The sequence below is a fragment of the Salmo salar genome, chromosome 17 (genome assembly GCF_965601325.2).
Source record: "Salmo salar chromosome 17, fSalSal1, whole genome shotgun sequence".
Classification (NCBI taxonomy): Eukaryota; Metazoa; Chordata; class Actinopteri; order Salmoniformes; family Salmonidae; genus Salmo; species Salmo salar.
This window is the reverse complement of record NC_138307.1, coordinates 66,579,119-66,606,885: the sequence shown is the minus strand read 5'-3', so window position 1 is coordinate 66,606,885 and position 27,767 is coordinate 66,579,119. Positions and strand designations below refer to the sequence as shown.

General features: G+C 47.5%; 1 protein-coding gene across 1 annotated transcript in view; it reads left to right on the top strand.

Moving 5' to 3' along the window:
- LOC106609571 (staphylococcal nuclease domain-containing protein 1) overlaps positions 1-27,767 on the top strand; it is a 348,667-nt gene that overhangs the window by 280,278 nt on the left and 40,622 nt on the right. The window contains exons 19-21 of the mRNA XM_045700024.2: positions 8,592-8,718; positions 11,397-11,466; positions 18,708-18,821. Of these exons, the coding sequence (XP_045555980.2) occupies positions 8,592-8,718; positions 11,397-11,466; positions 18,708-18,821 (311 nt within the window). The remainder of the gene's footprint in view (positions 1-8,591; positions 8,719-11,396; positions 11,467-18,707; positions 18,822-27,767) is intronic.

Genomic DNA, 27,767 nt, shown 5'->3' with positions numbered 1-27,767 from the left:
CTCTGGGATAGATGGGAGGGTTGGGGAGGTGGGGTTGTTTATCTGATCTGTACCTCTGGGATAGATGGGAGGGTGGGAGGTAGGGTTGTTGATCTGAGCTGTACCTCTGGGATAGATGGGAGGGTTGGGAGGTAGGGTTGTGATCTGATCTGTACCTCTGGGATAGATGGGAGGGTTGGGAGGTAGGGTTGTTGATCTGAGCTGTACCTCTGGGATAGATGGGAGGGTTGGGGAGGTAGGGTTGTTGATCTGATCTGTACCTCTGGGATAGATGGGAGGGTTGGGGGGTAGGGTTGTTTATCTGACGTGTTTCCTTAAATCGGCTGCTTCTACAAAACACTGAGGATGCCTCTCTCAAGCGCGTGTTTGTGTGTGTGTCTGTGCGGGCGCGCGCTCCTCGCTCCCCTCAAACAGCAGTCATTAGCCATCAGGGTGCCAGTGGATGGGCAGTGAGGAGTGTGGACGCCACGTTCCTCTCCCCAAACCCCACAACAAACACACACACCCCCTCCTCCCCCTCTTACCCCCTCCTCCCCTAACCCCCCTCTGCAAGCCTCCTGTTTTCACTCCTGTTTAGCGTACATGACATCATGTTAAGGTAGCTGGCTAAGCGCTAGCTGGCTGCTCACTCTTTTTAACTTTTAATATTCCCTCGTTTTTTTAAACAAACGCTCTGATGCAGGCCGGAATAACATCACAATAACAGCTCTGAGCTGTTGATGAGGGAGAGAGGGAGGGAAAGGAGCAGTGGTGTGTGTGTGTGTGTGTGTGTGTGTGTGTGTGTGTGTGTGTGTGTGTGTGTGTGTGTGTGTGTGTGTGTGTGTGTGTGTGTGTGTGTGTGTGTGTGTGTGTGTGTGTGTGTGTGAGATGTGGCTTGTTCGTTCATTTAATGTGGCTTTGCCTTTGAGGTGTTTGTTTGATCACAACACACATTAAGCTGCCCCCCCACACACACACACCTCCCTCCAACACACACACACCTCCCTCCAATATACACACACCTCCCTCCAACACACACACCTCCCTCCAATACACACACACCTCCCTCCAACACACACACACCTCCCTCCAACACACACACACCTCCCTCCAACACACACACACCTCCCTCCAACACACACACACCTCCCTCCAACACACACACACACATCTCCCTCCAACACACACACACACATCTCCCTCCAACACACACACACACACCTCCCTCCAACACACACACAAACCTCCCTCCAACACACACACACACACACCTCCCTCCAACACACACACACCTCCCTCCAATACACACACACACACACACACCTCCCTCCAATACACACACACCTCCCTCCAACACACACACCTCCCTCCAATACACACACACCTCTCTCCAATACACACACACCTCCCTCCAACACACACACACCTCCCTCCAATATACACACACCTCCCTCCAACACACACACACCTCCCTCCAATATACACACACCTCCCTCCAACACACACACCTCCCTCCAATACACACACACCTCCCTCCAACACACACACACCTCCCTCCAACACACACACACCTCCCTCCAACACACACACACCTCCCTCCAACACACACACACCTCCCTCCAACACACACACACACATCTCCCTCCAACACACACACACACATCTCCCTCCAACACACACACACACACCTCCCTCCAACACACACACAAACCTCCCTCCAACACACACACACACACACCTCCCTCCAACACACACACACCTCCCTCCAATACACACACACACACACACACCTCCCTCCAATACACACACACCTCCCTCCAACACACACACCTCCCTCCAATACACACACACCTCTCTCCAATACACACACACCTCCCTCCAACACACACACACCTCCCTCCAACACACACACACCTCCCTCCAACACACACACACCTCCCTCCAACACACACACCCCTCCCTCCAATACACACACACCTCCCTCCACACACACACACACACACCTCCCTCCAATACACACACACCTCCCTCCAATACACACACACACACACACACCTCCCTCCAATACACACACACCTCTCTCCAATACACACACACCTCCCTCCAACACACACACACCTCCCTCCAATATACACACACCTCCCTCCAACACACACACCTCCCTCCAATACACACACACCTCCCTCCAACACACACACACCTCCCTCCAACACACACACACCTCCCTCCAACACACACACACCTCCCTCCAACACACACACACCTCCCTCCAACACACACACACACATCTCCCTCCAACACACACACACACATCTCCCTCCAACACACACACACACACCTCCCTCCAACACACACACAAACCTCCCTCCAACACACACACACACACACCTCCCTCCAACACACACACACCTCCCTCCAATACACACACACACACACACACCTCCCTCCAATACACACACACCTCCCTCCAACACACACACCTCCCTCCAATACACACACACCTCTCTCCAATACACACACACCTCCCTCCAACACACACACACCTCCCTCCAACACACACACACCTCCCTCCAACACACACACCCCTCCCTCCAATACACACACACCTCCCTCCAACACACACACACACACACCTCCCTCCAATACACACACACCTCCCTCCAATACACACACACCTCCCTCCAACACACAAACACCTCCCTCCAATACACACACAGCTCCCTCCAACACACACACACCTCCCTCCAACACACACACACCTCCCTCCAACACACACACACACACCTCCCTCCAACACACACACATCTCCCTCCAACACACACACACACCTCCCTCCAACACACACACACACCTCCCTCCAACACACACACACACCTCCCTCCAACACACACACACACCTCCCTCCAATACACACACACCTCCCTCCAACACACACACACCTCCCTCCAACACACACACACACCTCCCTCCAACACACACACCTCCCTCCAACACACACACACCTCCCTCCAACACACACACACACACCTCCCTCCAACACACACACACACACCTCCCTCCAACACACACACACACACCTCCCTCCAACACACACACACACACCTCCCTCCAACACACACACACACCTCCCTCCAACACACACACACAGCTCCCTCCAACACACACACACACACCTCCCTCCAATACACACACACCTCCCTCCAATACACACACACCTCCCTCCAATACACACACACCTCCCTCCAACACACACACCTCCCTCCAATACACACACTTCTCTCTCCAATACACACACACCTCCCTCCAACACACACACACCTCCCTCCAACACACACACACCTCCCTCCAACACACACACCCCTCCCTCCAATACACACACACCTCCCTCCAACACACACACACACACACCTCCCTCCAATACACACACACCTCCCTCCAACACACACACACCTCCCTCCAACACACACACACCTCCCTCCAACACACACACACACCTCCCTCCAACACACACACACACCTCCCTCCAACACACACACACACCTCCCTCCAACACACACACACACCTCCCTCCAACACACACACACACCTCCCTCCAATACACACACACCTCCCTCCAACACACACACACCTCCCTCCAACACACACACACACACCTCCCTCCAATACACACACACCTCCCTCCAATACACACACACCTCCCTCCAACACACACACACACCTCCCTCCAACACACACACACACACCTCCCTCCAATACACACACACCTCCCTCCAACACACACACACCTCCCTCCAACACACACACACACACCTCCCTCCAATACACACACACCTCCCTCCAATACACACACACCTCCCTCCAACACACACACACCTCCCCCATTCAGTAGTGTTGGTAATGCAGTGGAGGAGCTCCTCCATGTCACATTTCCGTAACGCATCAAGCTCATGGGCCACTGATTACGCAGATTGGTGTGTGAACGTCCAGGGGTGGAACGTCCAGGGGTGGAACGTCTAGGGGGGGAACGTCTAGGGGGGGAACGTCTAGGGGGGGAACGTCTGCGTGTGTGAACGTCTAGGGGGGAACATCTAGGGGGGGACGTCTAGGGGGGAACGTCTAGGGGGGGAACGTCTAGGGGGGAACGTCTAAGGGGGAACGTCTAGAGGGGAACGTCTAGGGGGGGACGTCTAGGGGGGAACGTCTAGGGGGGGAACGTCTAGGGGGGGAACGTCTGCGTGTGTGAACGTCTAGGGGGGAACATCTAGGGGGGGACGTCTAGGGGGGAACGTCTAGGGGGGGAACGTCTAGGGGGGAACGTCTAAGGGGGAACGTCTAGAGGGGAACGTCTAGGGGGGGACGTCTAGGGGGGAACGTCTAGGGGGGGGAACGTCTAGGGGGGGAACGTCTGCGTGTGTGAACGTCTAGGGGGGAACATCTAGGGGGGGACGTCTAGGGGGGAACGTCTAGGGGGGGAACGTCTAGGGGGGAACGTCTAAGGGGGAACGTCTAGAGGGGAACGTCTAGGGGGGGACGTCTAGGGGGGAACGTCTAGGGGGGGAACGTCTAGGGGGGGAACGTCTGCGTGTGTGAACGTCTAGGGGGGAACATCTAGGGGGGGACGTCTAGGGGGGAACGTCTAGGGGGGGAACGTCTAGGGGGGAACGTCTAAGGGGGAACGTCTAGAGGGGAACGTCTAGGGGGGGACGTCTAGGGGGGAACGTCTAGGGGGGGAACGTCTAGGGGGGAACGTCTAAGGGGGAACGTCTAGAGGGGAACGTCTAGAGGGGAACGTCTAGGGGGGAGCGTCTAGGTGGGGAACGCCTACGTGTATGAACGTCTGGGGGGGAACGTCTAGGGGGGGAAACGTCTGGGGGGAACGTCTAGGGGGGGAAACGTCTGGGGGGAACGTCTAGAGGGGAACGTCTAGGGGGGGAACGTCTAGAGGGGAACGTCTAGGGGGGGAACGTCTAGAGGGGAACGTCTAGGGGGGGAACGTCTGCGTGTGTGAACGTCTAGGGGAGAACGTCTAGAGGGGAACGTCTAGGGGGGAACGTCTAGAGGGGAACGTCTAGGGGGGAACGTCTAGAGGGGAACGTCTAGAGGGGAACGTCTAGGGGGGAACGTCTAGGGGGGAACGTCTAGGGGGGAACGTCTAGAGGGGAACGTCTAGAGGGGAACGTCTAGGGGGGGAACGTCTCCAATACACACACACCTCCCTCCAACACACACACACCTCCCTCCAACACACACACACCTCCCTCCAATACACACACACCTCCCTCCAATACACACACACCTCCTTCCAATACACACACACCTCCCTCCAACACACACACACCTCCCTCCAACACACACACACACACACCTCCCTCCAACACACACACACACCTCCCTCCAACACACACACACCTCCCTCCAATACACACACACCTCCCTCCAATACACACACACCTCCCTCCAACACACACACACCTCCCTCCAATACACACACACACTCTCCCTCCAACACACACACACACACCTCCCTCCAACACACACACACCTCCCTCCAATACACACACACCTCCCTCCAACACACACACACACACCTCCCTCCAACACACACACACCTCCCTCCAATACACACACACCTCCCTCCAATACACACACACCCTCCTTCCAATACACACACACCTCCCTCCAACACACACACACCTCCCTCCAATACACACACACCTCCCTCCAACACACACACACCTCCCTCCAACACACACACACACACCTCCCTCCAACACACACACACACATCTCCCTCCAACACACACACACCTCCCTCCAACACACACACACCTCCCTCCAATACACACACACCTCCCTCCAACACACACACACACACTCCCTCCAATACACACACCTCCCTCCAACACACACACACACCTCCCTCCAACACACACACACCTCCCTCCAATACACACACACCTCCCTCCAACACACACACATCTCCCTCCAACACACACACACACACCTCCCTCCAATACACACACACCTCCCTCCAACACACACACACCTCCCTCCAATACACACACACCTCCCTCCAATACACACACACCTCCCTCCAACACACACACACCTCCCCCATTCAGTAGTGTTGGTAATGCAGTGGGGGAGCTCCTCCATGTCACATTTCCGTAACGCATCAAGCTCATGGGCCACTGATTACGCAGATTGGTGTGTGAACGTCTAGAGGTGGAACGTCCAGGGGTGGAACGTCCAGGGGTGGAACGTCTAGGGGGGGAACGTCTGCGTGTGTGAACGTCTAGGGGGGAACATCTAGGGGGGAACGTCTAGGGGGGAACGTCGAAGGGGGGAACATCTAGGGGGGAACGTCTAGGGGGGAACGTCTAGGGGGGGAACGTCTAAGGGGGAACGTCTAAGGGGGAACGTCTAGGGGGGAGCGTCTAGGTGGGGAACGCCTAGGGGGGACCGTCTACGTGTATGAACGTCTGGGGGGGAACGTCTAGGGGGAACGTCTAGGGGGGGAAACGTCTGGGGGGAACGTCTAGAGGGGAACGTCTAGGGGGGGGAACGTCTAGAGGGGAACGTCTGGGGGGGAACGTCTAGAGGGGAACGTCTAGGGGGGGAACGTCTGCGTGTGTGAACGTCTAGGGGAGAACGTCTAGAGGGGAACGTCTAGGGGGAACGTCTAGAGGGGAACGTCTAGGGGGGAAACGTCTAGGGGGGAACGTCTAGGGGGGAACGTCTAGGGGGGGAACGTCTGCGTGTGTGAACGTCTAGGGGGGAACATCTGCGTGTGTGAACGTCTAGGGGGGAACGTCTGGGGGGGAACGTCTGCGTGTGAACGTCTAGGGGGGAACGTCTAGGGGGGGAACGTCTAGGGGGGGAACGTGTAAGGGGGGAACGTCTAGGGGGAAACGTCTAGGGGGGGAACGTCTAGGGGGGGAACGTCTAGGGGGGAACGTCTAGGGGGGAACGTCTAGGGGGGAACGTCTAGGTGGGGAACGCCTAGGGAGGACCGTCTACGTGTATGAACGTCTGGGGGGGAAACGTCTGGGGGGGAAACGTCTAGGGGGGAACGTCTAAGGGGGGAACGTCTAGAGGGGAACGTCTAGGGGGGGACGTCTGAGGGGGGAACGTCTAGGGGGGGAACGTCTGCGTGTGTGAACGTCTAGGGGGGGAACGTCTGCGTGTGTGTGGCGGAACCCCCCCCCCCCGGGGCACATGCTGAAACATCACCTCTATCAACCTGGCTCACAACAAAGGGAAACGACCACCAGTCCTCTGTGTGATATGGGTGGAGTAGCATGTTCATTACTAGCAATTATAGAAGTGGTATGGGTGGAGTAGCATGTTCATTACTAGCAATTATAGAAGTGGTATGGGTGGAGTAGCATGTTCATTACTAGCAATTATAGAAGTGGTATGGGTGGAGTAGCATGTTCATTACTTGCAATTATAGAATTGACTGCTTGCTTTTAGTGTTGCTTTTCTCCGCCATCTTTGAAATAATTACTTTTTTCATCAATCGTTGAGAATGTTTCCATGTCCAGCCCCCCCCCCCCCCCCACACACACACACACACACACACACACACACACACACACACACACACACACACACACACACACACACACACTTGCTGTGCAGACGAAGGGGCATTATTTTTTGGAGTCAGTGTGTAGCCCTGGTTGTTACATTGCCCAAGGCCCAAGGGGAAATCAATGGGAATAGGATGTCAACAAATCACCATGTAATTTCAACATCGGCACTTTGCTAAACTAGCTGGAGTAAGCGATCTGCACTCTCTTCACACTCTCTCTCACACACGCACGCACACACATCCCATACTTCTTCACACACACTCCGAGCCATCAGCCCTGACAGCTAGCCATTTGTTACTGCTGAGCGAAAATGACTCGACTAGTGATTGCAGTCTGAATCCACACAGTCTGAGGCTCTTATCATCCTCTTCAAAACATGGATATTATCCACCGCCACATTTTCTGGAATCTTCACCTAAAAGTTCTCCCATACACGATAATGGGTTGATGACTGGTAAACACATGTCACAGAGAGCAATCTTTTTACTGTCTCCACTGATGGTAATGCTAGTAGAAATAGGATTATTTAGCATTTGTGACATGGTGATAATGCAGTGACAATTACTACAGGAAACGGAGATGACCAATTTCCCCATGGTGGTTACTGCGATCGGGCGTCCATTTTGGGGCAGAGCGCTGTATGGCTCAACAGTGATACATGGGAAATGAGCCAAATACTAACACCGTTTGCATCTAGTCAAAGGGCCTGTTTGTAGAAATTGAAAACTTCTCCCTGTCACCTATCGCTTGTCCTTGGACAAATCACTGATTTAATGTGACGTTATTGGTCAAAGCATTGTAGTGGAACCATCACTTTCACCTATCCAATCATGGTAGATTAGTGATTACTGCAAGGAAGAGATGCGTGTTCTAAGTACTTTACATGTATTTTCAAACTATTCCAACCAGGCTCTATGCTAACAGGAATGGACTCAATGTATTCAAACAGAGACCAAAAGTGAAGCAGTCCATGCTCCTCCTCTTCCCTCTCTCTCTCTCTCTCCCCGCCCCTCAGGCACCCAGCTAGAGAACCTGATGGAGACCATGAGGGCAGAGATCGCCGCCCAGCCCCCAGTGGAGGGCTCGTACGCCGCCCGCCGAGGGGACTACTGCATCGCCAATTTCACCGCCGACGGAGAGTGGTACGTGTTTTGTCTTTCTGTCACATGGTTCTGCAATGTCTCCCTTTTAATGTGTAGTAAAATACTTGACCCTATGTTGAGGTCTTGGAACTGATCTTTCTGTTAAAGAGAGAGCTATTGGTCCTACAATCAATCCCCTTTCCTTATGGCTAGTGCCCAATCAATCCCCTTTCCTTATGGCTAGTGCCCAATCAATCCCCTTTCCTTATGGCTAGTGCCCAATCAAACCCCTTTCCTTATGGCTAGTGCCCAATCAAACCCCTTTCCTTATGGCTAGTGCCCAATCAAACCCCTTTCCTTATGGCTAGTGCCCAATCAAACCCCTTTCCTTATGGCTAGTGCCCAATCAAACCCCTTTCCTTATGGCTAGTGCCCAATCAATCCCCTTTCCTTATGGCTAGTGCCCAATCAATCCCCTTTCCTTATGGCTAGTGCCCAAGTCGGGGCTAATAGTTGGCAGTTGGGTTCAGACAAAATGTACATTAGAGGATCATATTAGAGCAACTGATAAGCTCCGCCCTTAACCTGGATGTGAGTAACCTACACCCTCTCTAATTGGCTTTTTGCCTGGACCTATTCTTATATAGACCTTTGACGTTTATAAAGGCCAGGTATCAACTCTCCAAAATGCAAAGCGTCCTACCTATTTATCTCCCCTTTCTTTATACTGTTTCTGATTTTAAATCTGCTCAGTGATAAAAGGGACATCACAAAGTCATGGCTCCTGAAGGGCCCTGGTTTTTAAGAGGGCCCCTTTTAGAACAGAGCTTTGTAGAGGTGTTGAGCCCTCGTCAACCCAGCCGGTACACCGGATGTTGCCGGTGAAGTTTACAGATGGTAGCGGGGACAGATGGTAGTCACGGAGGCGAAGTGCGTCGGGTGGGCGCCTCCGGGTGTCTGCTGTGACTTTGGGCCCCGTCAAGGAGGTGACCGAGAGAGAGACGGTCGGAAGGAGAGGGGGAGAGGGAGAGAAGGGAAATGCCAAACTGATATTAAAAATAGAGACTCACCCCTCCCTAGCCAGGTGGACAGCTCATCTCCCTCCCCCTCTCCCCTCACTCAACTTCTGGGAACAAAAACCTTTAAGTTTTGGCATCCGCCAGCGATAGTTGAGGAGAGCTTTCAAAAGAGCCATCTGTGAGATGCAGTGGCTGGGATTTTTTATTATCTTCTTGTTCACTCGTACTTCCTAATCTCCCTGTGGCTGTTTTGTATGGAGAGCACCAGTCTATTGTTACTCCTATCCAGGAAAAGCAGCGCTTCTTCCTTTTTATGCAAAATACGGTTTTTGTTTTAGTGTTTCTTCCGGGACCTGTTGTTCTGTTATTCGTTGAAGTAATTTCCAACCATAGTGAGTGTTGTACTTCTTTATTCTGAGAGGGAGGGAGGGAGGTTTGCTGGTTTTATTAAAGACTAATTAGGGTTGGGTTCCTTTCAAGGCCTGTTGAATGCAGCCACTGAGGAGTTCTGAATGAGTCTGTGCGTCTATCATTCTGTCTCTTTCTCTCTCTATCTCTCTCCTCTCTCATCATTCTGTCTGTCTCTCTCTCCCCTGTTGTGTCCACTCCACCGTTGCCTAACTGTTAGTAGCGTTTGTTTTCTCCTTCTGTCCATCCTGTCTCTCCTCTCCTCCTCAGGTTAATGTGGGTGATGTGGGCCACACAGTGATTGACAGGCTCTTTGACTCGCCTCTTCCTCCCACTTAGCTATCCCACAATGCACTTCACCAATTGGCTTCAGTACTTTTTGTTTTTGATTATGTGCTTTTCTGGTACTGTAGGCTTAGATTGTAGACGTAAGATTTCTCACACACCCCCTGAAATGAACAAGTCAAACAGGCCAATATAATTCCCTCTGTTTCTATACAGTGGCCTGTCTGAAATGAAACATTTCAAATCCCATAGGATCTCTCTCTCCTCAAAGACCTTATCACTACAGACATATCCACCACCACAGCAGCTCTCCTGGGAAATAAGAATGGAATGATTTACTCATCTCCTTGTACCTCCCTCTCTCATCTTCTCCCTCTCTCATCTTCTCTCTCTCCCCTTTCTCTCTCCCCTTTCTCTCTCTCATCTTCTCTCTGTCATCTTCTCTCTCCGTCATCTTCTCTCTCTCCCCTTTCTCTCTCTGTCATCTTCTCTCTCCCCTTTCTCTCTCTCTCCCCTTTCTCTCTCTCTTCTCTCTCTCTCATCTTCTCTCTCTCTCATCTCTCTCTCTCATCTTCTCTCTCTCTCCCCCTTCTCTCTCTCTCTCTCATCTCTCTCTCTCATCTTCTCTCTCTCCCCCTTCTCTCTCTCATCTTCTGTCTCGCTCTCATCTTCTCTCTCTCATCTTCTCTCTCTCTCTCATCTTCTTTCTCTCTCATCTTCTTTCTCTCTCTCATCTTCTTTCTCTCCCTCATCTTCTCTCTCATCTTCTTTCTCTCTCATATTCTCTCTCCCCTTTCTTTCTCTCATCTTCTCTCTCTCATCTCTCTCTCCCCTTTCTCTCTCCTTTCTTTCTCTCTCTCATCTTCTCTCTCTCATCTTCTCTCTCTCTCTCCTTTCTCTCTCTCTCTATCTCCATCTCTATCACTCTTACTCTACATCTCCATCTCTCTTCTTTCTTTCAATTCTCACCTTTCTTTCCCTCTCTCATCTTCCCCTCCATCTGTTCTTTCACTTACCTCTCTAAAGGTACAGAGCCCGGGTGGAGAAAGTTCAATCGCCAGCAAAGGTCCATGTGTTCTACATCGACTATGGCAACGTGAGTACCTTCATAGCTGTATCCCTCTCTACGTGAGTACCTTTATAGCTGTATCCCTCTCTACGTGAGTACCTTTATAGCTGTATCCCTCTCTACGTGAGTACCTTTATAGCTGTATCCCTCTCTACGTGAGTACCTTTATAGCTGTATCCCTCTCTACGTGAGTATCTTTATAGCTGTATCCCTCTCTACGTGAGTACCTTTATAGCTGTATCCCTTTCTACGTGAGTACCTTCATAGCTGTATCCCTCTACGTGAGTACCTTCATAGCTGTATCCCTCTCTACGTGAGTACCTTCATAGCTGTATCCCTCTCTACGTGAGTACCTTTATAGCTGCATCCCTCTCTACGTGAGTATCTTCATAGCTGTATCCCTCTCTACGTGAGTACCTTTATAGCTGCATCCCTCTCTACGTGAGTACCTTTATAGCTGTATCCCTCTCTACGTGAGTACCTTTATAGCTGCATCCCTCTCTACGTGAGTATCTTTATAGCTGTATCCCTTTCTACGTGAGTACCTTTATAGCTGTATCCCTCTCTACGTGAGTACCTTTATAGCTGTATCCCTCTCTACGTGAGTATCTTCATGGCTGTATCCCTCTCTACGTGAGTACCTTTATAGCTGTATCCCTCTCTACGTGAGTACCTTCATAGCTGTATCCCTCTCTACGTGAGTATCTTCATGGCTGTATCCCTCTCTACGTGAGTACCTTTATAGCTGTATCCCTCTCTACGTGAGTATCTTCATGGCTGTATCCCTCTCTACGTGAGTACCTTTATAGCTGTATCCCTCTCTACGTGAGTACCTTTATAGCTGCATCCCTCTCTACGTGAGTATCTTTATAGCTGTATCCCTCTCTACGTGAGTACATTCATAGCTGTATCCCTCTCTACGTGAGTACCTTTATAGCTGTATCCCTCTCTACGTGAGTACCTTTATAGCTGTATCCCTCTCTACGTGAGTACCTTTATAGCTGTATCCCTCTCTACGTGTGTGCCTGCCTGTGTGTTTGTGTCTGTTTGTGTGTGTGACCGTGTGTGTGTGTGTGTCCCTGTTCGTGTGTGTGTGTGTTCGTGTGTGTGTGTCCCTGTTCGTGTGTGTGTGTGTGTCTGTTCGTTCGTGTGTGTGTGTGTCCCTGTTCGTTCGTGTGTGTGTGTGTCCCTGTTCGTGTGTTTGTGTATGTGAATCCACATGCATTTGAAGCTGACTTCAGCTCGACAACGACAAGTGTAGTGGTAAGTAGCCATCATTAAAGAACTATCACTTGTCTTTTGAAGGATGGTCCTATGTCTCTCCTCTGACTGAGATGATGCTCTATCAGGTTAGCATCGAGCACCAGCCTCGTTAATGGCCAACTGTGGCTAACTCTGTGGCTAACTCTGTGGCTGAATGCGATTCACTTGAATCACTTTCCCAGAATCAAAATAACTTTAGCCGTACAGCGCCATCAAGCAGGGCATCAATCATGTCCTATGTAGTTGAGGCTTTGTTGTTTCTGTCTTCAGAGGTCCATATTCCCAGTAATATAATCCCTATCTGAGCTGTTATTCTGGGAAATGGCTCTGCAGGCCTTTTCTCTCTTTCTATATTCTCTGGATGACGAAAGCACTGCGTATGTCTGTGTGTGTGTGTGTGTGTGTGTGTGTGTGTGTGTGTGTGTGTGTGTGTGTGTGTGTGTGTGTGTGTGTGTGTGTGTGTGTGTGTGTGTGTGTGTGTGTGTGTGTGTGTGTGTGTGTGTACGCATCTCTGCACATCTGTGTCGTACCACCGCCACAAAGTGGCCCATCCAGCCGACCCTCTCCCCATGGGAGATTACCCATGGTGCTGTGCGGTGCTTTTGTGTGCGTCGGGCCGGTGACCTCATAGCGGGCGCCCAGGGCTGAGTATGGCAGACGCGATGCGTCCTGGCATGTTGCTGAAAGTGTGATTCTCTCTGAGCTGGCTGGGAGCCCCCACAACAACTGGGAAGCTGCTGCTATGGATGGCTTTCTCTCTCTCCCTTTCTCCCTCTTTCTTTCTATATCTCTCTTCATCTATGTTTTTAATCTCTCTGGCTCTCCTCTCTCTTGTCTGTCCCTCTACCTCTCTATTGCTTTCTCTACCTCTCTCTCTATCGCTTTCTCTACCTCTCTCTATCGTTTTCTCTACCTCTCTCTATCGCTTTCTCTACCTCTCTATCGCTTTCTCTACCTCTCTCTCTATCGCTTTCTCTACCTCTCTCTATCGTTTTCTCTACCTCTCTCTATCGCTTTCTCTACCTCTCTATCGTTTTCTCTACCTCTCTCTATCGTTTTCTCTACCTCTCTCTATCGCTTTCTCTACCTCTCTATCGCTTTCTCTACCTCTCTCTATCGCTTTCTCTACCTCTCTATCGCTTTCTCTAGCCTCTCTATTGCTTTCTCTACCTCTCTCTCTATCGCTTTCTCTACCTCTCTCTATCGCTTTCTCTACCTCTCTATCGCTTTCTCTACCTCTCTATCGCTTTCTCTACCTCTCTATCGCTTTCTCTACCTCTCTATCGCTTTCTCTACCTCTCTATCGCTTTCTCTAGCCTCTCTATTGCTTTCTCTACCTCTCTCTCTATCGTTTTCTCTACCTCTCTCTATCTCGTTCTCTACCTCTCTCTCGTTTTCGCTACCTCTCTCTATCGCTTTCTCTACCTCTATCTTGTTCTCTACCTCTCTATCTTGTTCTCTACCTCTCTATCTTGTTCTCTACCTCTCTATCTTGTTCTCTACCTCTCTATCTTGTTCTCTACCTCTCTATCTTGTTCTCTACCTCTCTATCACTTTCTCTACCTCTCTATCGCTTTCTCTACCTCTCTATCGCTTTCTCTACCTCTATCGCTTTCTCTACCTCTCTATCGCTTTCTCTACCTCTATCGTGTTCTCTACCTCTCTATCGTTTTCTCTACCTCTCTATCGCTTTCTCTACCTCTCTCTATCGTTTTCTCTACCTCTCTATCGTGTTCTCTACCTCTCTATCGTGTTCTCTACCTCTCTATCTCGTTCTCTACCTCTCTCTATCGTTTTCTCTACCTCTCTCTATCGTGTTCTCTACCTCTCTATCGTGTTCTCTACCTCTCTCTCGCTTTCTCTACCTCTATCTTGTTCTCTACCTCTCTATCTTGTTCTCTACCTCTCTATTGTTTTCTCTACCTCTCTCTCTATCGTTTTCTCTACCTCTCTATATCTTGTTCTCTACCTCTCTGTTTTCTCTACCTCTCTCTCTATCGCTTTCTCTACCTCTCTCTCTATCGCTTTCTCTACCTCTCTCTATCGCTTTCTCTACCTCTCTCTATCGTTTTCTCTACCTCTCTCTCTATCGTTTTCTCTACCTCTCTCTCTATCGCTTTCTCTACCTCTCTCTCTATCGTTTTCTCTACCTCTCTCTCTATCGTTTTCTCTACCTCTATTGTTTTCTCTACCTCTCTATCGTTTTCTCTACCTCTCTCTCTATCGTTTTCTCTACCTCTCTCTCTATCGTTTTCTCTACCTCTCTATCGTTTTCTCTACCTCTCTATCGTTTTCTCTACCTCTCTATCGTTTTCTCTACCTCTCTATCGTTTTCTCTACCTCTCTCTATCGTTTTCTCTACCTCTCTATCGTTTTCTCTACCTCTCTATCGTGTTCTCTACCTCTATCGTTTTCTCTACCTCTCTCTATCGCTTTCTCTACCTCTCTCTCTATCGTTTTCTCTACCTCTCTATATCTTGTTCTCTACCTCTCTGTTTTCTCTACCTCTCTCTCTATCGCTTTCTCTACCTCTATCGCTTTCTCTACCTCTCTCTATCGTTTTCTCTACCTCTCTCTCTATCGTGTTCTCTACCTCTCTCTATCGTTTTCTCTACCTCTATTGTTTTCTCTACCTCTCTATCGTTTTCTCTACCTCTCTCTATCGTTTTCTCTACCTCTCTCTATCGTTTTCTCTACCTCTCTATTGTTTTCTCTACCTCTCTATCGTTTTCTCTACCTCTCTATCGTTTTCTCTACCTCTCTCTATCGTTTTCTCTACCTCTCTCTATCGTTTTCTCTACCTCTCTATCGTTTTCTCTACCTCTCTATCGTTTTCTCTACCTCTCTATCGTGTTTTCTACCTCTCTCTATCGTTTTCTCTACCTCTCTATCGTGTGCTCTACCTCTCTCTATCGTTTTCTCTACCTCTCTATCGTTTTCTCTACCTCTCTATCGTGTTCTCTACCTCTCTCTATCGTGTTCTCTACCTCTCTATCGTGTTCTCTACCTCTCTATCGTGTTCTCTACCTCTCTCTATCGTTTTCTCTACCTCTCTATCGCTTTCTCTACCTCTCTATCGTGTTCTCTACCTCTCTATCGTTTTCTCTACCTCTCTCTATCGTTTTCTCTACCTCTCTATCGCGTTCTCTACCTCTCTATCGTTTTCTCTACCTCTCTCTATCGTGTTCTCTACCTCTCTATCGTGTTCTCTACCTCTCTCTATCGTTTTCTCTACCTCTCTCTATCGTTTTCTCTACCTCTCTATCGTGTTCTCTACCTCTCTATCGCTTTCTCTACCTCTCTATCGTTTTCTCTACCTCTCTCTATCGCTTTCTCTACCTCTATCGTGTTCTCTACCTCTCTCTATCGTTTTCTCTACCTCTCTATCGTGTTCTCTACCTCTCTCTCTATCGTTTTCTCTACCTCTCTCTATCGTTTTCTCTACCTCTCTCTATCGTTTTCTCTACCTCTCTATCGTGTTCTCTACCTCTCTATCGTGTTCTCTACCTCTCTCTATCGTTTTCTCTACCTCTCTATCGTTTTCTCTACCTCTCTCTATCGCTTTCTCTACCTCTCTATCGTGTTCTCTACCTCTCTCTATCGTGTTCTCTACCTCTCTCTATCGTGTTCTCTACCTCTCTCTATCGTGTTCTCTACCTCTCTCTATCGTTTTCTCTACCTCTCTATCGTGTTCTCTACCTCTCTATCGTTTTCTCTACCTCTCTATCGTGTTCTCTACCTCTCTATCGTTTTCTCTACCTCTCTCTCTATCGTTTTCTCTACCTCTATTGTTTTCTCTACCTCTCTATGGTTTTCTCTACCTCTCTCTCTATCGTGTTCTCTACCTCTCTCTACCGTTTTCTCTACCTCTCTATCGTGTTCTCTACCTCTCTCTATCGTGTTCTCTACCTCTCTATCGTTTTCTCTACCTCTCTCTATCGTTTTCTCTACCTCTCTATCGTGTTCTCTACCTCTCTCTATCGTGTTCTCTACCTCTCTATCGTTTTCTCTACCTCTCTCTATCGTTTTCTCTACCTCTCTCTATCGTTTTCTCTACCTCTCTATCGTGTTCTCTACCTCTCTCTATCGTGTTCTCTACCTCTCTATCGTTTTCTCTACCTCTCTCTCTATCGTTTTCTCTACCTCTCTCTATCATTTTCTCTACCTCTCTATCATGTTCTCTACCTCTCTCTATCGTTTTCTCTACCTCTCTCTATCGTTTTCTCTACCTCTCTCTATCGTGTTCTCTACCTCTCTCTATCGTGTTCTCTACCTCTCTATCGTTTTCTCTACCTCTCTATCGTTTTCTCTACCTCTCTCTCTATCGTTTTCTCTACCTCTCTCTATCGTTTTCTCTACCTCTCTCTCTATCGTGTTCTCTACCTCTCTCTATCGTTTTCTCTACCTCTCTATCGTGTTCTCTACCTCCATTTCTTTCCTCTCTTATTTTTCTCAATCTCCTTTTATATAATTCCCTATTTCTCTTTCTCGTTCTCACGTTTTAATGTTGTCTCCATCTCTTTCTCTCTCTTTCTTTCCATCTCACTCAGTTATTATTCACTGTCTAGCTTTTTACATCAATAATAATCTATTAAAATATCAAACTTCAGATCTTCAACGTGTCTTTCCATCCTAATCAAATCGTCGGGCCTAAATTACGGCCTGGTCATTTGCATATAAACATAGAACACATCGTATTTGGTCTTAATTTCAATATTTACTGTCAAACTATATGTCTTCAATAAATCTCCCATTTTTCCTGTCTGTGTGGGCAGTCCAAACATTCACCTATTAAACCATGGGTTATTAAGGCTTATACATGTCCTCCACTCTCCAATGGTGTCCCATATTAATTCCACACGCCCAGTGTGTGTCTGTCTGTGTGTGTCTGTTTGTGTGTGTGTCTGCGTGCATGTGTCTGTCTCAAGGGGCATCACGTCCACCTACCTTACTCCAAACTCACGTTTCTACTACCCACTCATTCTGTGTGTGACCTAAATCCTGTGTGTGTGTGTGTGTGTGTGTGTGTGTGTGTGTGTGTGTGTGTGTGTGTGTGTGTGTGTGGAGAGAAAGAGAAACATAGAGAGAGGTCATTCCCTCAAGGTCATCCCTCTCCTCTCTCTTACTGTACTCTCCCCTCTCTCTCTCTCCCTCTGTCCCAGCCTTCCTCTGTCCCAGCCTTCCTCTGTCCCAGCCTTCCTCTGAGTTTTCCATGGTACTCTGTGTCCCTCTGTGCCTGGAACATGCACCTTTTAACCAACATTCCAATTTAACCTAAAGGAATGGATTGAAGTGGGGTTCTTCAGTCGTTTGGTCTACAGTTGTTTTGTGGCTGCGTCATCTTGGTTTTTGGAGCAAAATGTAAAAAGTAGACTGACTGCCTGAGTGTCTTGACACTGCTGTTATCAGATAGGAGGTTTGTGGAAGCGACTGGTTATCTCTAGCTATTATATCAGGGCTCTGCAGAGCAGAGAGAGGATCGTGAGTTAGCCCTCTATCGGTGCACATTTAGTTTTTTGCCCAAGCACGACACAGCTGATTCAGATAACCTTCTTATCGTCATGCTGGGATCATTTGAATCAGCTGTGTCGTGCTTGGGCAAAAACCAAAACATGCACCGGGCGGGGCAGGACCCAGTTTGAGAACCCCTGGTCTAAGAGACTTCAGTTAGACTGGCTCTCCCTTTCTCCATCTCTTTCTCAATAACCCTCCATATCTCTCTCTTTGTTGATGTCCCTCCATATCTCTCTCTCTTTGTTGATATCCCTCCATATCTCTCTCCTCATCCAGACCCAGTATTTGAATATTTGGGCTTACAGCAGTGGTCTATGTAGTAGTTAAGGGAGGTCTTTGTTTTGTGCATGAAAGAAGCTCTAATTGAGGTGAAACAGTGTTTCTGTGTTGCGCTCTTTGATTCTGTTGAGGACGCATCACATCCAAGCTCTGCATGGTGCAATAAAGGCCTGTTAAAACCTGTTTCTCTCTCTACCTCTCTACCTCCACAGAGAGAGATAGTGCCGTCCACGCGCCTGGCTGTCATTCCCCCGGCCTTCAGCACCCGGACCCTGGCCGCACAAGCCACTGAGTACGCCTTCGCCTACATCCAGGTCCCACAAGACGTACGTTTTTTACACACAGACACATACATACAGTGGCTTGCGAAAGTATTCACCCCCTTGGCAATTTTCCTATTTTGTTGCCTTACAACCTGGAATTAAAATATATTTTTGGGGGGTTTGTATCATTTGATTTACACAACATGCCTACCACTTGAAGATGCAAAATATTTTGTATTATGACACAAACAAGAAATAAGACAAAAAAAAAACAGAAAACTTGAATGTGCATATCTATTCACCCCCCCAAAGGCAATACTTTGTAAAGCCACCTTTTGCTGCAGAAATTACAGCTGCAAGTCTCTTATGTCTCTCTATAAGCTTGGCACATCTAGCCACTGGGATTTTTGCCCATTCTTCAAGGCAAAACTGCTCCAGCTCCTTCAAGTTGGATGGGTTCCGCTGGTGTACAGCAATCTTTAAGTAATACCACAGATTCTCAATTGGATTGAGGTCTGGGCTTTGACTAGGCCATTCCAAGACATTTAAATGTTTCCCCTTAAACCACTCGAGTGTTGCTTTAGCACTATGCTTAGGGTCATTGTACTGCTAGAAGGTGAACCGCCGTCCCAGTCTCAAATCTCTGGAAGACTGAAACAGGTTTCCTTCAAGAATTTCCCTGTATTTAGCGCCATCCATCATTCCTTCAGTTCTGACCAGTTTCCCAGTCCCTGTCGATGAAAAACATCCCCACAGCATGATGCTGCCACCAACACTGTGGGGATGGTGTCCTCAGGGAGATGAGATGTTGGGTTTGTGCCAGAAATGGCGTTTTCCTTGATGGTCAAAAAGCTACATTTTAGTCTCATCTGACCAGAGTACCTTCTTCCATATGTTTGGGGAGTCTCCCACGTGTTTGCTTATTTTTTTCTTTAAGCAATGGCTTTTTTCTGGCCACTCTTCCGTAAAGCCCAGCTCTGTGGAGTGTACGGCTTAAAGTGGTCCTATGGACAGAGACTCCAATCTCCGCTGTCGAGCTTTGCAGCTCCTTCAGGGTTATCTTTGGTCTCTTTGTTGCCTCTCTGATTAATGCCCTCCTTGCCTGGTCCGTGAGTTTTGGTGGGCGGCCCTCTCTTGGCAGGTTTGTTGTGGTGCCATATTCTTTCCATTTTTTAATAATGGATTTAATGGTGCTCCTTGGGATGTTCAAAGTTTCTGATATTTTTTATAACCAACCCTGATCTCTACTTCTCCACAACTTTGTCCCTGACCTGTTTGGAGAGCTTGCTTAGCCCCTTTTTTAGTGGTGTTGCACACTCTGTGGCCTTTCAGAACAGATGTACACTGCTCAAAAAAATAAAGGGAACACTTAAACAACACAATGTAACTCCAAGTCAATCACACTTCTGTGAAATCAAACTGTCCACTTAGGAAGCAACACTGATTGACAATACATTTCACATGCTGTTGTGCAAATGGAATAGACAACAGGTGGAAATTATAGGCAATAAGCAAGACACCCCCAATAAAGAAGTGGTTCTGCAGGTGGAGACCACAGACCACTTCTCAGTTCCTATGCTTCCTGGCTGATGTTTTGGTCACTTTTGAATGCTAGCGGTGCTTTCACTCTAGTGGTAGCATGAGACGGAATCTACAACCCACACAAGTGGCTCAGGTAGTGCAGTTCATCCAGGATGGCACATCAATGCGAGCTGTGGCAAGAAACCTTGCTGTGTCTGTCAGCGTAGTGTCCAGAGCATGGAGGCGCTACCAGGAGACAGGCCAGTACATCAGGAGATGTGGAGGAGGCCGTATGAGGGCAACAACACAGCAGCATGACCGCTACCTCCACCTTTGTGCAAGGAGGAGTAGGAGGAGCACTGCCAGAGCCCTGCAAAATGACCTCCAGCAGGCCACAAATGTGCATGTGTCTGCTCAAACGGTCAGAAACAGACTCCATGAGGGTGGTATGAGGGCCCGACGTCCACAGGTGGGGGTTGTGCTTACAGCCCAACACCGTGCAGGACGTTTGGCATTTGCCAGAGAACACCAAGATTGGCAAATTCGCCACTGGCGCCCTGTGCTCTTCACAAATGAAAGCAGGTTCACACTGAGCACATGTGACAGACGTGACAGAGTCTGGAGACGCCGTGGAGAACGTTCTGCTGCCTGCAACATCCTCCAGTATGACCGGTTTGGCGGTGGGTCAGTCATGGTGTGGGGTGGCATTGCTGGTGCGGTTGGCCCTGGGTTCCTCCTAATGCAAGACAATGCTAGACCTCATGTGGCTGGAGTGTGTCAGCAGTCCCTGCAAGAGGAAGGCATTGATGCTATGGACTAGCCCGCCCGTTCCCCAGACCTGAATCCAGTTGAGCACATCTGGGACATCATGTCTTGCTCCATCCACCAACGCCACGTTGCACCACAGACTGTCCAGGAGTCGGGGGATGCTTTAGTCCAGGTCTGGGAGGAGATCCCTCAGGAGACCATCCGCCACCTCATCAGGAGCATGCCCAGGCGTTGTAGGGAGGTCATACAGGCACGTGGAGGCCACACACACTACTGAGCCTCATTTTGACTTGTTTTAAGGACATTACATCAAATTTGGATCAGCCTGTAGTGTGGTTTTCCACTTTAATTTTGAGTGTGACTCCAAATCCAGACCTCCATGGGTTGATAAATTGGATTTCCATTGATTATTTTTGTGTGATTTTGTTGTCAGCACATTCAACTATGTAAAGATAAAAGTATTTAATAAGATTATTTCATTCATTCAGATCTAGGATGTGTTATTTTAGTGTTCCTTAAATTGTTTTGAGCAGTGTGTGTGTATATATATATATACATACATACATACATGCATACATACATACACTGAGTATACACAACATTAGGAACACCTTCCTAGTATTGAGTTGCACCCCATTTTGTCCTCAGAACAGCTTCAATTCATGGGGGCATGGACTCTACAAGGTGTAGAATGCATTCCACAGGGATGCTGGCCCATGTTGACTCCAATGCTTCCCACAGTTGTGTCAAGTTGGCTTGATGTCCTTTGGGTGGTGAAACATTCTTTATACACAGGGAAACTATTGAGCGGGAAAAACCTGCAGAGTTACAGTTCTTGACACAAACAAAGGTGCGCCTGGCACCTACCATACCGTATTCAAAGGCACTTTAATGTTTTGTCTTGCTCATTCACCCTCTGAATGACACACATATACACTCCATGTCTCAATTGTCTCAAGGCTTAAAATCCTTCTTTAACCTGTCTCCTCCCCTTCATCTACACTGATTGAAGTGGATTTAACAAGTGACATCAATAAGGGATCATGGCTTTCACCTGGATTCACCTGGTCAGTCTGTCATGGAAAGAGCAGGTGTTCTTAATGTTTTTTATACACTGGGTGGTTCGAGCCCTGAATGCTGATTTGGCTGACAGCCGTGGTATATCAGACCGTATACCACAGGTATGACAAAACATTTATTTTTGCAGCTCTAATTATGTTGGTAACCAGTTTATAATAGCAATAAGGCACCTCAGGGTTTGTAATATATGGCCAATATACCACTGCTAAGGGCTGTATGCAGGCACTCTGTGTTGTGTTGTGTATAAGAACAGGCCTTAGCTGATATTAGCCATATACCACACCCCCTCGGGCCTTATGGTTTAAGTATGCGCAGTGTATATATACACACACACTAATAACCGGGCAGAGTGTGTTTGAGAGCCCTAGTCTTTATAATCTCTCTAGGTCTGTGTATCTGGGTGTGTCTGACTCAACAGCCTGTGTTTTTACTATGTCAAGCACTCTGAAGTGCTTTAGTGTTACAGCAGTGTTGTAACTCTGTTAAAACCCGGGATTTATCTGAAGCCCGTAATGATCTGAGTGGGGATCACATAGCTAAGATCAGAACACATGGTTTGTCTGAGTGGGGATCACATAGCTAAGATCAAAACACATGGTTTGTCTGAGTGGGGATCACATAGCTAAGATCAGAACACATGGTTTGTCTGAGTGGGGATCACATAGCTAAGATCAGAACACATGGTTTGTCTGAGTGGGGATCACATAGCTAAGATCAGAACACATGGTTTGTCTGAGTGGGGATCACATAGCTAAGATCAAAACACATGGTTTGTCTGAGTGGGGATCACATAGCTAAGATCAGAACACATGGTTTGGTCTGAGTGGGGATCACATAGCTAAGATCAGAACACATGGTTTGTCTGAGTGGGGATCACATAGCTAAGATCAGAACACATGGTTTGTCTGAGTGGGGATCACATAGCTAAGATCAGAACACATGGTTTGTCTGAGTGGGGATCACATAGCTAAGATCAGAACACATGGTTTGTCTGAGTGGGGATCACATAGCTAAGATCAGAACACATGGTTTGTCTGAGTGGGGATCACATAGCTAAGATCAGAACACATGGTTTGTCTGAGTGGGGATCACATAGCTAAGATCAGAACACATGGTTTGTCTGAGTGGGGATCACATAGCTAAGATCAGAACACATGGTTTGTCTGAGTGGGGATCACATAGCTAAGATCAGAACACATGGTTTGTCTGAGTGGGGATCACATAGCTAAGATCAAAACACATGGTTTGTCTGAGTGGGGATCACATAGCTAAGATCAGAACACATGGTTTGTCTGAGTGGGGATCACATAGCTAAGATCAGAACACATGGTTTGTCTGAGTGGGGATCACATAGCTAAGATCAGAACACATGGTTTGTCTGAGTGGGGATCACATAGCTAAGATCAAAACACATGGTTTGTCTGAGTGGGGATCACATAGCTAAGATCAGAACACGTGATTTGGTCTGAACTGAAAGTGTGTGTTTTTACATCTAAGTGTTGTGTATGTCCTAGTCTAGGATGTCTATATTTTTGTTGTTCTGTTCATGTGTGTGTGCCTGATCGTGTGTGTGTGTGTGTGTGTGTGTGTGTGTGTGTGTTGTGTGTGTGTGTGTGTGTGTGTGTGTGTGTGTGTGTGTGTGTGTGTGTGTGTGTGTGTGTGTGTGTGTGTGTGTGTGTGTGTGTGTGTGTGTGTGTGTGTGTGTCCTTTTGTGTGTGTGTGTCTGTCCACGCATGTGTTTGTATTGTGTGTCCTTACCCAATATGTATATTAGTTTATTTTCGAGTGTGTCTGGGTTCAAGGTGTGTGTGCTGTCCCCTCTCCACTGAGTCAGTGTGAGGCTGCAGCAGGGTGATGTGGGCCATCTGTCCGCCCAGGCCTCAGCCTCACCTCCACTCTCTACAGCTGACAGCTCTCTACCTCGCTCTCCTCCTTTTTCTCTCTCCACCTTTGTCTTTCTACCGCTCTTTCATTTGATCTGTCTTTCACCATTTCCCTGTATCTACCTCCTTCTTTATGGCTCTTTCTCTCTCTCTCTGTCTCTCTCTCTCTCTGTCTCTCTCTCTCTCTCTGTCTCTCTCTGTCTCTCTCTCTGTCTCTCTCTACCTCTTTTGGCTCTTTTATTTATCTCTCTCTGTCTCTCTCTCTGTCTCTCTCTCTGTCTCTCTCTCTCTCTGTCTCTCTCTGTCTCTCTCTACCTCTGTTGGCTCTTTTATTTCTCTCTCAATTTTTTTTTTTTTCAATTCAATTCGCTTTATTGGCATGACGTAACAATATACATATTGCCAAAGCTTATTTTGGATATTTACAATATAAAAATAAATAAAAATGAGAATCAAATATTGTCAACGGGACAACAGTAACAACAATAACCAAGGGTCAAAATAACCAACACATTGAACAATAACAATAATCATACAGTAGAGGACATGTGCAGGTTTATTGGTCTGTCAGACACTGTCCCTCAACTTATGGCAGGCAGCAATGTAGTGCGCTGCCAACCCACAGCTCTCTGCGTCCTCCCCCAACAGGACGGGTAGCCTATCCTCATCAGAGAGGTCTTTGAAACCTTGAATAAGGGTTTCAAATTTGGGGAAATGACACTCTCTAATTGTTTTATATTTTTGACATTTTGTCAGGAAATGTAGCTCCGTCTCAGGTTCTGCTGTGGTGCAGTGGTTGCACAGCCTTTCCTCTACAGGGAGCCAGGTTTTCCTGTGTCTACCCTTTTCAATGGCAAGGCTGTGCTCACTGAGCCTGTACTTTGTCAAGGTTTTTCTAAGGTTTTGATCAGTAACCATGGTCAAATATTTAGCCATAGTGTACTGTCGATTTAGGGCCAGATAGCACTGCATTTTGCTTTGTGTTTGTGCTTGTGTTTCCCAATAAGCAATGTAGTTTTGTTTTGACTGTGTTGTAATTTGGTTTATTCTGATTGATTGGATGTTCTGGTCCTGAGGCTTCAGTGTTTTAGTAGAACAGGTTAGTGAACTCAGCCCCAGGACCAGCTGGATGAGGGGACTCTTTTCTTTGCTCACCTCTTGGCATTGCAGGGCTTGGTAATGATATGAGAGGGGGTCACTGTATTTTAGATGTTTCCAAAACTTAATTGCTCTTTTTTGAGTTTTTATTATTAGTGGATATTGGCCTAATTCTGCCCTGCATGCATTGTTTGTAGTTTTCCTCTGGACACGTAGGAGAATCTTACAGAACTCTGCATGTAGGGTTTCAATGGGGTGTTTGTCCCATTTGATGAAATCTTGTTTTGCAAGTGGACCCCACACCTCGCTGCCATAAAGTGCAATTGGTTCAATGACATATTCAATTAGTTTTAGCCAAATTTTAATAGGTATTTCAATTTGAATTTGCTTTTTAATGGCGTAGAATGCCCTGCGTGCTTTCTCTCTCAGTTCATTCACTGCCTCATTAAGGTGTCCAGTTGAGCTTATTTTTAAACCTAAGTAATTGTAGTGTGTACAGTACTCTATATATTTTGTACCAATTGAGAACTTTGGTCTAATTCCCTGAGATCTGGATCTTCTCTGGAAAATCATTATTTTAGTCTTTTTGGGGTTTACTGCCAGGGCCCAGGTCTGGCAGTACTGCTCTAGCAGGTCCAGGCTCTGCTGTAGGCCAGGTGCTGTGGGTGACATCAGGCATAGGTCATCTGCGAAGAGTAGGCATTTAACTTCTGAATTGTGGAGACTAACACCAGGGGCTGAGGATTTTTCTAGAATAGTGGCCAATTCGTTAATGTAAATATTGAATAGTGCAGGGCTCAGATTGCAACCCTGACGAAGGCCCCGCCCCTGGTTAAAGAATTCTGTTCTTTTCTTACCAATTTTAATGCTGCACGTATTGCCAGTATACATTGATTTAATTATGTCATATGTTTTTCCCCCTACACCACTTTCAATAACTTTGTAGAACAGTCCTGTATGCCAAATAGAATCAAATGCTTTTTGGAAGTCGATAAAGCAAGCGTATATTTTGGTATTATTTTGGTGGACATGTTTATCTATCAGGGTGTGTAAGGTGTAAATATGATCAGTTGTGCGATGTTTTGGTATAAATCCAATTTGGCTTTTACTCAAGACATTGTGCTTATTAAGGAAGTTTAGAACTCTTACATTGATGATACTACAGAAAACCTTCCCCAGGTTACTGTTCACACAAATGCCTCTGTAATTGTTAGGGTCAAATTTGTCTCCGTTCTTAAAGATTGGGGTTATGAGTCCTTGATTCCAGATGTCAGGGAAATAACCTACACTCAGGATCAAATTAAACAGTTTTAATATAGCCAATTGAAATTTTGCACTAGTGAGTTTGAGCATCTCATTTAGGATGCCATCAGGTCCGCATGCTTTTTTAAATCTGAGGGCCTGAAGTTTCTTATAGAGCTCCTGGTCAGTAATTGGGGAGTCCAATGGGTTTTGATTGTCCTTTATAGCTTTTTCTAATCCATTCAACTTCTCATGGATTTGGCGTTGTTCTGCGTTTGTGTCAATTTGAACGGTGTTGTAGAGTGTTTTGAAATGGGTCGTCCATACGTCACCATTTTGTATCGCTAATTCCTCTTGTTTAGATTTTTTTAGTTTTTTCCAATTTTGCCAAAAGTTGTTTGTGTTTATGGACTCCTCAATTAGTGTCAGCTGCTTGCTGTTGTACTGTGCTTTTTTGGTTCTGAGTGTACGTTTATAGAGTTTTAAAGTCTCACAGTAATGAAGGCGTAGTTCACCATTATTTGGGTCTCTGTGCTTTTGGTTGGATAGTGTTCTAAGGTTTTTCCTTATAATTTTACAATCTGCATCAAACCAGTTGTCATCTGCGATTTTTTTAGTTTTGTTTTTTATCAATTTCAATTGTGCTTCTTTTGCCGTTTGCCTGAATATATAGTTGATGTTTCGTACTGCTAGATTGATGCCTTCTTTACTGTGAGTGAATGTGGTATCCAGAAAGTTATCTAAGAGTGTTTGGATATTTTGGTTCCAGGTTGCTTTCTGGTATTCTTCTGTGCTGTTTTGGGCCCATCTGTATGAATTTCTGATGTTGTACAGCTTACTGGGCTGTGAATGTGTGGTTGTTTCCATGTCTGTTCTTTTGAGGAACAACGTAATTTGGCTGTGATCAGACAGAGGTGTTAGTGGCTTGACAGTGAATGAGCTGAGAGAGAAAGGGTCCATGTCTGTGATCATATAGTCTACTGTACTGTGGCCAAGAGGTGAGCAGTAGGTGAATCTCCCCAAAGAGTCCCCCCGTAACCTACCATTGACAAAGTACAGACCCAGGCTTCTACAGAGCTGCAAAAGATCCCTTCCGTTTTTGTTGACGGTGCTGTCACTGTTGTTTCTATGGGGGAGATTAAGACAGTTAGAAACAGTATGGCCTGTAATAAAGCTGTCCCCTCGTGTGCTCGTTAGATCAGGTAGTGTTCCTGTGCGCGCATTTGTGTCCCCACAGATGAGCACATTTCCCTGGGCCTGGAAATGGCACGTCTCTTCCTCAAGGGTGGGGAAGATCTCCTCTGAGTAATATGGGGATTCTGAGGGGGGGATATATATTGCACAAAGGAACACATCTTTTTCTGTCAGTACAAGTTCTTTTTTTAGTTTTAACCAAATGTGGTATTTGCCAATTTTG